The following is a 10,369-nucleotide window of genomic DNA, read 5'->3' on the forward strand; positions in this document are numbered from 1 at the left end:
TCTCACTTTCTCACTTCCGAGGTGTGTCAAAGATCTCCATATCGCCATGGAGATGGGCTGTGTGTGGCTGAGACGCATCCGCTTCAGGCCCAACTCTCTGCCTTCACCAACCCCTCCGTTTCCCTCATCTTCATCTCACAGAGAACCATCTTCCCTCATTTTCTCCAAACCACAACATAATCTCCTTCTCCTTTTCTCCTCTCCACGTCGCTCGCTCTCGACGGCCACCGCTTCTTCTTCTTCTTCTTCTTCGTCAAGTTCTCTTGCACCGGGCGACCTCGATTTCGGCTCCGATAGAGGAATTAACAGAACTGAAGCTCCAACCAAGTCCTCCAAGCTGCTTCTCAAGGGCATGACATACTCCGAACTTGAAGTATGTGTGTTTTATTTTATCATTATTTATTTGTTTTTGATTGATTGAGAGTTACAATTCTAATGACGAAGAGAAAATATGGTGGTATTACAGAAATGGGTCCAGTCACAGGGGTTCAGGCCTGGCCAGGCTTTAATGCTGTGGAAACGCTTGTATGGGGACAATATTTGGGCTCATCACTGTGATGAATTGGAAGGTTCATACTTTCTGGCTTTTGTTTAAGTCTAATTTTTGTGTTCGTAAGGGAATTACTTTTGTGTGATTTGAAAATTTGTGAATTTTTTTTTCTTTAGGTTTGAATAAGGATTTCAAGAAGATGCTGAGTGAAAATGCCGAGTTCAAGGCGTTATCTTTGAAGGAAATTCTCTCGGCATTAGATGGAACTAAGAAGGTTGACATTGTTAGCTATCCTTGTTTGTTTATGTAATTTGGTAGACTCTGTGGCTTGTATAGCTTCTGGGTATTGATTGTGATACTCACAGGTGGTGGTTGCAGATTTTGTTCGCGTTGGCAGACGGTTTGGTGATAGAAACCGTTGTTATACCTTGCGACAGTGGTCGAACTCGGAATACCGTTTGTGTTTCGAGCCAAGTGGGTTGCGCCATGAATTGCCAGTTCTGCTACACTGGCAGGTGAGCTTTGTTTTCATTTCCATTCTTGGTTAAAGCTATGCTTCGATATATGTTTGTTGTTGCCAAATGCCAAGTTTCTAGTTGCCTAAGCTGTGCAAGGTTATATTTCTTCCTTTACAACTTTCCAGGATGGGATTAACGAGACATCTGACTGCAGCTGAGATTGTGGAGCAGGCTGTATATGCGAGGCGCCTGCTCACCAGTGAAGTCGGTTTCATTTCGAATGTTGTGTTTATGGTAGGTGAGCCCTCAAAAGAGTTGTTAGACAACCATAGCCTTTTAGCAGTATATTGAAAACCAGATTGGAAATCGTCGCATGTTTTCATTAATGTTATATATTGACATGTTTTCCCTGTCAAAGTCTACTAGTGTATGTACCTCTCGAACCTTATCTTATTTCTGATTCTGAGCTTAGAAAAGAGGGGGGAAAAGGCCTGAATATAAACATTTTCTTTGTTGGTGTCTTATAATAGCTGTGATGCATACTTTCAGGGAATGGGAGAACCGCTTCACAACATTGACAATGTCATCAAAGCTGCAGCCATCATGGTGCATGACCAAGGCTTGCATTTCAGTCCTCGAAAGGTCACTGTGTCAACAAGTGGGCTCGTCCCTCAGCTGAAGCGTTTCCTACGAGAGTCCAACTGTGCTTTAGCTGTTAGTTTGAATGCCACAACTGATGAGGTATTTCTTTCAACTTTATCGTCGTGTGCAAGTCATGCGTACACACAAAACCATTATTGCTCTGCAGCAAAATATAAATGTTTAACCTTGATTGTGGTTTGATTTTGCAGGTCAGGAACTGGATTATGCCAATCAACGGGAAATATAAATTGGAAGTGCTTCTTCAGACCCTAAGGGAGGAACTTCGCTTCAAGCAGAACTATAAAGTCCTATTTGAATATGTAATGCTTGCCGGTGTTAATGACAGGTTAGATTGACTTTTATGTTTCTTCGTGTTGCTTGGTTTGGATGTATTTTCATTTTTCTCTATGCGGATTTTCAGGAAGATTGGTTTCATGATTTTAAGTTCAGACGTTGTACAGCATCTTATACATCATCATAGTATTGTCTCAAAGGATTGGACTGTCAGAATTCACATTAATTAGTCCCAATTAGCGATCATCTCCATTTCTTTTTCCTCTTATTGTACTAATTCATCGTACTTTGCAGCATCGAGGACGCAAGGAGGCTTGTAGATCTTGTTCAGGGTATTCCGTGCAAAGTCAATCTGATCTCATTCAATCCCCACAGTGGATCTCAATTCAGACCAACCGGTGAAGCAAAGATGATAGAGTTTCGAAATCATTTGGCTGAAGCAGGATGCGTTGTATTCTTGCGGCTTAGTAGAGGTGATGATCAGATGGCTGCCTGCGGTCAGCTTGGCAAGCCTGGTGCTCTTAAGGCTCCCGTACTACGTGTGCCGGAGAAGTTCCGTACAGTCATCGAACTTTCTGCATGACTCATTGGATAATTAGGGCAAAATCGGTCCATTGTCACCTAAAATGGAAACCAAATGTGCCAATTGTTGGTGAATTTCTATCACGGAATGCTAGCATGGCATGCCTAGGAGCTTTCCAACTTCGCCTATCACATGGAAAACTCAGAGCAAGATAATTAAAACAACACAAAGACAGAATGACAAACACCAAAATCTAGGGAGATTTATCTTTATAGCCCGTACGCACACCATTCAACATGGAAACTGCTTGTAAAATCTATTGCCGTGTTTGAAATTGTTTTTGTTTTTCACGTTTTTGAGAAAAAAATAAAAACGATTTCAAAACGGCGTTTGGTACAATTAAAGTAAAAAAATAAAAATGAAAACGATTTTTTAATTTAGTGTAAAATGAGAGAAAAATAAAAAATAACTTTTAATTGTTTTTCATTTTTTGTTTTCGTTTTCTCCTCTCTCGAGCAGAGAAAGATATTAATGAGTTTTTTTATATTGAAAAGAATCTCTTGATAAAACTACTAAGATTATGTTCATTTCATCGATTCGAGTTTTGTTACAGTGAAAAGCTCTTAGAAATAATTATATCAAACATTTTTGTTACAATAAAAAACTCACATAAAATTACATCTCAACTCGAATTAAAAACTCGAATCAGCGAACTAAACGGGTTTTAAACACATTTTTAAAAATGATTTGTATTTGAAATTGAAAATATTTTTATTTTTATTTTCATATAAAAAATAAAATTATTTTAATATGAATTGTAAATGCAACTTATAATTTGGGTGTGACTTAAAGTAGCCATTCCGTTTTATAAAGTTTCTCCATTGTCACATTTTGTACGTAAGCCTACTATCAATTTTGCATTGCAAGGCGGGTCTGTTCACTTCGTTGATTCGAGTTTATAATTCGAGTTAAAATGTGATTTTATGTGAGAGTTTTTTACTGTAGTAAAAAAGTTAGATGTGACTGCTTCTGAGAGATTTTTACTGTAGCAAAACTCGAATTCTAAACTCGAATCGGTGAAATGAACGGGCCTTCCCCTTCTCTCCCAGTTGGGTATTGTCATTAGGGTCTGCTGAATCAATTCTCACTAACTTCCAAACTAGAATATGCTATTGCTATCAATTTGTGTTGAATTACGAAGGCCTATAATTTAGTTAAGGTCTATAGTGTTTTTTGTCATTTGTCCCCTGTTGGGATAACCCTGGTCCTTGCCTAGAAAAGCTTCCAACGAAGCCTTCCATCATATGAAAATCTTAGACTTTAGTTAGATGAAAGTACAACGGAAAAGTGGTAATATCAATAACCAAATTGAAATTAAATTTGTTAAGAGGGAACTTGTACAGTGCCCGGAGATAATTTTGGGTAGTTCACATTTTACCTTAAAATTTATGAACTTCGAACATTAAAATTATGTAAATTACGATCAATTTGTAAATACAATAATTTATGCATTTTACTTTGTGATTTGTAAATTTTAAACGTTGAAGTTGTAAAAGTTATAATAAATCTGTAATTTATGCATTTTACCTTGTGATTTGTGAATTTCAAACGTTGAAGTTATAAAAATTATAATAAATATATGAACTGGTAAAATACCATGAAAACACTTTAAAAGGACGCGAGAAGCTCGCTGTGATTGGGAGCAACAAGCCAACAACGTTATGGCACAAATTGTTTCTTCTCTAAAAGAACTTTGGAAACTAACAACTCCCTCGAAAGTAGCCACGTGGGCAGATTATTGTGATGGACAACTCATCTTTGCCATCGTTCTAAGATTTCAATTACGATTGGTTTATAAATTAAAATAATAAAATTAAAATTATTTTTAATTTATATATATTTTTTATAAAAAAATTATTATAAAAAATTATAAATTATAATTTAAATTAGAGTACGAATCTTTTACTAAACTCTCTTCTTATCCTAAGAAACGAGCTATAGCTCCATTTGTCTTGTCTTTTCATACTAAGTGACAAATTAGATAAAATAAAGAAGTCCTCCAATTTCCACAGTACGCGTCGTCAACTCTTGCTGACCCCTATCCATCTGCTTTACACGTAACACATTTTTCGGAAAAGAGTAGAATCTCCTTCATTTTATTAATTTAAATTTTATTAAAATAAAAAAATTTTAAAAAATATTATATTTAATTTTTTATTATAATAAACAATTATCATATAAAATCACATTTTAATTCAAATTAAAAATTTAAATTAATAAATTAAAGAGACTTTTAAAAAAATAAAAAATTTATAAAAAAATTAAAATACCTCATTTATTTTATTAATTTAAATTTTTAATTCTAATTTTATTATATTTAAAAACTTTAATAAAAAATTATATTTAATGTTTTTATCACATTAAATCACATAATTGTAAACTGTCAAAAATAAATTCATAAACGGACTACAGTTTTTTCCTCGCGCTTGAGCAATCGTGTAGATGTGCCAACGCCTTTTGGCGGCATATATTCGTTCCCGCTATTCCAAAATTCCAGACATACTTCTCTTGTCTACTATTTCATCTCCCTCTCTATTCTCTAATTTGCATTCACGCAAAATCACCTCTCACTCTCTCTCTCTCTCTCCATTTTCCGGTTGACTGAGAGAAGAATGGGAGCTTCTCCGGGTGAAGATGTGTGGGCGCTCATCTCCAAGGACCGGCGATCGCTGAAGCATGTCCGCGACAACGTTCACGGCAACATCTATCTTGAACCTGTATGATCAGATTTGAATTTTTCATTCGATTATCTCTGCGTTTTTATGTCTACTGTGGTTTTTCTTCTCGAATCTTCGTTTTCGTCCTCGTTTCTCTGCGGTGTTTTGATTCTCTAGGTGATGAATTTTAAATTTGAAACAAGTTAATTAACTGAATTTGATTTTTCTCTTGAAGATTCAAGTCGAACTGATACGATGTAGATTGAACGAGTGTAATTTCGCTTCGGCGATAGATTCTTCTTCATGTTTGGATTGAATTCTATGTGAACTCTAGAATGCTTATTCGTGTTTGGATTGAATTCTATGTGAACTCTAGAATGCTTATTCATGTTTGGATTGAATTCTATGTGATTCTTTCTCTGGTAGTCTCTGTGTATACTAGTGTATTCCTGCGCAGATTTGTTTTCTCCTTTGAACGTAATTTTATGATATGGAGAATCGTCGATTCGGACTAAAATATCTTGATCCTCTTATCTCCCCTAATTTCTTTTCGGTTTATCTCATCGACGCCGCACCTAATATCGAGATGAATCTTAGTAGCATGATTTGGAGCTAGAAATTTGACTGAATCAATTTTAATGGTTTTTCTTCTCAAATAGTTGTTTTCATTAAGTTCTTTTTTTAATGTAATAGATCATTGATATTTGGGAATTAATTTTCCTTGTTTTGTCGTTAGTTTTCATTTTTTGTTTCGAGGACCCCTTGTTCTCTTCCTTTGTATTGATTTCCATTTTCAATATAAAGTTTTTTATAATTAAAAAAAAAGACTCATTACTGTAATATTCTGCAATATCATTTGAGGTTTTTAAGAGAGAAAAAAAGTAAAATCATTGAGCTTTTGGTTCGGATAAATGCAAGGACCTGGAGAATTTGAATTGTATACGTTTTTTGAGGTGTAGATTTGTAATTAAAGGGAATTTCCTTTCGACACGACATCTTAATTGCTTAAGAGACATATTCTTGATTCCTTTAGGCGGACAGATTTTTCCGCACTGTGAGTTAGTATGTTAATATATTATTGATTAAGTATAAAGTCAATGTTTATTGGACTGTACACAAATATAAAAATCATCTGCTTACTATTTTTTATCTGTGTTTTATAGCTGTTTTTGAAGTTCATTGATACTGAACAGTTTCAGAGGTAAGTTAGATTAATTTCCAAGCAAGGGTAACATTTTTGTTAGCTCAATTATTGTGACGATTTGCTGATGATGTAACCACAAACTGCAGGCTTCGTGACTTGAAGCAACTTGGTAAGTAGACTTCTGCTAAAAAAAAAAAAAGTCGCGTTTGTTGTAGCAAAGCAAAATTGTAAAGTTATTTTTTGATTCAACTGTCGCCTGTGGATTTCAGAAGTTAGTTATTCATTGATAATAACTGACTTTCTTTATGTTAAATCTCCTAAATTTATGGATTTAGGGAATTTTGATAATCTATAAATCGGTCCACTGCCGCTCAGAATGCAAACTGATTATTTCTTCCTAAAAACAAGGAATCCAATGAAATGGAATCTATCTATGATAGATGTAATAGCTTTCTAGACAACTTTAATTTCGTGCAAACTTCTTGAATTCTTGATGTGCTTGCTGGCCTAGTGGAAGTATGAATACAGTTTTGAAATATATTTTTCCACATTAAATTTGTGTTAGAGCCGAGTCTCAGACACACTTTTTAGTTCGCTGTCAGACATTTTCTTCACAAAAAAACGTTTGCTTTTGGAATATAATATGTGAGGCCTTCGAGTTGTCTTGCTTCTATCCAGGGCTGACACATATGGTTTATCCTGGTGGTGTACATTCTCGATTTGAACATTCACTTGGGGTGTACTGGCTAGCGGGTGATGCTATTAACAGAATTACAGCTTACCAAGTAGGAATCTTTCTCACAGTTTATCATTCTTATTTCTCATAGTTGAACCTACTAGTGAAATATTTTTCTCCTTTGCATGCCATCCACACAGGGATTGGAGCTTGATATTGATCGTGATGATATAAAGACGGTAAAACTTGCCGGTAATCCAACTATTCCTGATAGCAGCAAATAATTTAGACCAAGTAATCTGATTGACCAATCTTGTTTAATCTCTGTATAGGATTGCTTCATGATGTTGGCCATGGGCCTTTCAGCCACCTGTTTGAGCGCGAGTTCCTGCCTCGGGTTCTTAATGGCCATAAATGGTGACTCAAACAGTCTTCAATTTGATTAGGTTTTATTTATATCCATAAAAAGTCCAAAGAAAATTACATTCAACACATCACTTGCCTTTTCGTTAGAACTGCCCTGATCTGATCATCTAAACAAGTATAGGATGGTATAGTTGTTAGATTCATCAACTTCAAGACAAACCCTGCTTTTTCTTTCCCTTTTTTCTTCGTGCATTAACTTTGAATGCATAAACAAAATATGAAAAATAAGAACTTTAAACTAAAGAAGCTGTGACAAAACTTTGTGCACGTCAAGCATGAAAATATTTTGGTGGTTATAACTGGTGAATGTCTTTGCTGAGAGGATTTGATCCAGTTTTGGCTATCATCTCTACTATTTTGCAGGTCTCACGAGGACATGTCTGTGGAAATGATAGACTACATTGTTGATGAGCACAATATTGAAATTGATTCTGCCACCCTGAAAGGAGTGAAGGTTTATTATGCCATATGAGTCTTTACTTATCTCACAGTAATGTCTTCAGGAGCAATGTTTTCCGAGCTGTTAAAATTTGATCATATAGGCAGAAAGATGCAAGTTTTCTTTTCAAACCTAGGAATATATAAATGGTAGGATCGCATTGCTCTAGCAGTTCCTTTTCCACTTAATTTCATTATGTCGAATTTTGTTCTGCTGAGACTGCTCACAGACACTTTTCCATGTCTCCAATCGATATCCCTTTCTGGTATACTATTTGTGTGAGACCGCTCCAAATGCTAAATGTTTCTATACTGGCTTGTTTCACACATGAAGGATGATAGATATTAACTGCAACTATAAGAATGAAAAGTATTTGATTCTTCATTATTTGTGAATCTTACCTATCCTTATTCCTTCAAAATGACAGGAAATGATTACTGCTAGCTTTGAACATGATTCTTGCAAGGTAACTCATCATAAGTTTTAATTTCCAGTTTTTCCTCCCCTTGGAAATCGTTTTATTAATGTTTGTGATCTTTACTTGTATCCACTTCCATATCTTATTCTAATCATTTCCATTTTTTTTTTTTTTTAAATCTGAAATGTAGAGCGTGAAGCATAAAAGTTTCCTATATGATATTGTTGCCAATGGCAGAACTGGAATAGATGTTGACAAGTAAGTCACTCTTAATTGGCTTCATCTTCAGCACCCCACCTCCACTCCTCTCACAATTTCAGTCTTAAAAGTTTTTGGGATAAACGTATAATTTCTTTGCAGGTTTGATTACATTATCCGTGACTCTCGAGCTTGTGGTCTAGGATGCAATTTTCAATCTGAGAGGTTTTGACATTTTCTGAAGCCCTTAATTTTGTAGTGTTTATATTACGGTGCACTCTTCAGCTCAAGCCCTCAAATTTATAGCATCCATGTTATGGTTCACTCGTCATTTGAAGTTGCTAAAAGTTTGTGTGACATGTTTATTGTTTGTTAGAGACAAACTCATTACAAGAAGGGCTTTTTAATTGAACTTTCATTCTGAATTGCAGGTTGATGGAAAATATGCGAGTTATGGAAGATGAGATATGTTATCGCGCAAAGGAGTGTGAGTGAATCTTGAAGATTCTGTTGCCATTTTGGAATGGCTAATTATTACATCCCTCATTTTACTTCTTGAATCTTTATCAGATCTGACAATCCACAAACTATTTGCCACTCGTGCTGATTTACATCGAACAGTGTACACACATGCCAAAGTGAAGGTACAAGAAGTACACCTTCCTTGTTACATCTTAAACATCACATGTTTCTTTTCCAATCTGAGAGTGGACTCTAATCTTTCTCAGGCTATTGAGCTCATGGTTGTAGATGCTCTCATAAAAGCAAATGATTCTCTTGAAATTGTGTCGAAGATCCACCAACCAGCTGAATTTTGGAAGGTTCATTAGCTACACACGTTATTTTCTCGTTAAAGCTGTTGATTTTAGATGGTTATACCTTGAAGTGACCGTCTTTCAAATTCAGTTGGATGACTCCATTTTGAAGACAATTGAAACCTCTTCTAAGCAAGAGCTCAAGGAGGCTAGAGATTTGGTCCTACGCATTCGGAGAAGAGATCTATACCAGGTATCCTAAATAGTAAGAGTAGGAGGCAGTGCGTCCTTTATTTTTCATCAATGGAGAACTTAAACCTTTGTTCACATTCTAACACTCTCATCTGATTTTCAGTTCTGTAACGAATTTTCTGTTCCAAAGGAGAAAATAGACTACTTCAAAGTTATCACTCCCCAAGACATAATTTGTTCCCAGGTACAAAAATTTTGACCATATGTTATGCTCCCATTTCGACCACTGTAGATTTGTGATATTCTAATGCATTCTTTTTCAATCAGAAATCTGGCCGTGTTACATTAAGAGAAGAAGATGTTGCTGTGAGCAATGTTAAAATTGATTTGACTCGAGGAAGAAATAACCCTCTGGAAAGGTAAACCCCGAGAATAGGAACTCTTCATTTTCTTAAAACTCGTCACTAGATTTTGCTTTTTCTTATCTATTTTTACAACTGTTCTTTTTTCTTTTCATGCATATACTTGTTGTCCAGCATCAAGTTTTTCAAGGTACTATAACTCTAAATGCTGGACTCTCGCATTCTTTTGGTTATAGATACTCTTGTCAATGTTTGGTTGCGAAGACTCGAACTTTGCGTAGTCAATTAAACAATTGTGATTTTGCCGGGATTATGATAGCAATGAGAAATTCTCAATCCAAGATGACCGCATCAGTCATTTGCTGCCTGCGTTTTACCAAGATATGATAGTTCGAGTGTACGCGAAAAGGCCAGAACTGGTAAGTGAAGCAAAAAATTCAATATGCTCTTATTGTTGAGTCAAAGGTTTTGGTCTGGCTTGGATTTATTCTTACGAATGAAATAAATCATGCAGGTCGAAGCAGTTTCTGAAGCATTTGAAAATTTTCAGCTGAATACCTATGGCATGAAAAAGCAGGTTCATGCGACTCCTGACAAGAAAAAGCGTCGGGTGTTGGCCGCTAGTGAAGCGTTCC

The 10,369-nt window shown here is 35.6% G+C and overlaps 2 protein-coding genes across 2 annotated transcripts; both read left to right on the plus strand.

The window, feature by feature from the left end:
- On the plus strand, positions 1-2,586 carry LOC112092295 (dual-specificity RNA methyltransferase RlmN). The gene is made up of 8 exons (XM_024168104.1): positions 1-373; positions 467-569; positions 667-764; positions 869-1,005; positions 1,134-1,242; positions 1,498-1,689; positions 1,800-1,936; positions 2,179-2,586. Exons 1-8 carry the CDS (start codon positions 47-49, stop codon positions 2,465-2,467), a joined length of 1,392 nt encoding a protein of 463 aa, XP_024023872.1. The 5' UTR covers positions 1-46; the 3' UTR covers positions 2,468-2,586.
- Positions 2,587-4,920: 2,334 nt separating this feature from the next.
- LOC112092296 (deoxynucleoside triphosphate triphosphohydrolase SAMHD1 homolog) lies at positions 4,921-10,133 on the plus strand. The gene is made up of 18 exons (XM_024168106.1): positions 4,921-5,184; positions 6,288-6,325; positions 6,415-6,437; positions 6,947-7,053; positions 7,145-7,196; positions 7,277-7,361; positions 7,734-7,824; positions 8,237-8,275; positions 8,418-8,485; positions 8,588-8,650; positions 8,857-8,912; positions 8,996-9,069; positions 9,154-9,246; positions 9,332-9,433; positions 9,536-9,616; positions 9,700-9,791; positions 9,909-9,924; positions 10,054-10,133. The coding sequence occupies exons 1-18, from the start codon at positions 5,080-5,082 to the stop codon at positions 10,057-10,059; spliced, it is 1,191 nt and encodes a 396-aa protein (XP_024023874.1). The 5' UTR covers positions 4,921-5,079; the 3' UTR covers positions 10,060-10,133.
- Positions 10,134-10,369: the final 236 nt, after the last annotated feature.

Source organism: Morus notabilis, unplaced genomic scaffold, assembly GCF_000414095.1.
Source record: "Morus notabilis unplaced genomic scaffold, ASM41409v2 Scaffold99, whole genome shotgun sequence".
Taxonomy (NCBI): domain Eukaryota; kingdom Viridiplantae; phylum Streptophyta; class Magnoliopsida; order Rosales; family Moraceae; genus Morus; species Morus notabilis.

Coding starts and splice junctions, on each gene's coding strand:
- LOC112092295 (XM_024168104.1), top strand. CDS start 47: ATGGAGATGGGCTGTGTGTGGCTGAGACGCATCCGCTTCAGGCCCAAC. Junction 374..466: donor TGACATACTCCGAACTTGAA/GTATGTGTGTTT, acceptor GTGGTATTACAG/AAATGGGTCCAGTCACAGGG. Junction 765..868: donor CATTAGATGGAACTAAGAAG/GTTGACATTGTT, acceptor TGGTGGTTGCAG/ATTTTGTTCGCGTTGGCAGA.
- LOC112092296 (XM_024168106.1), top strand. CDS start 5,080: ATGGGAGCTTCTCCGGGTGAAGATGTGTGGGCGCTCATCTCCAAGGAC. Junction 7,825..8,236: donor CCACCCTGAAAGGAGTGAAG/GTTTATTATGCC, acceptor TCAAAATGACAG/GAAATGATTACTGCTAGCTT. Junction 8,651..8,856: donor TGCAATTTTCAATCTGAGAG/GTTTTGACATTT, acceptor TCTGAATTGCAG/GTTGATGGAAAATATGCGAG.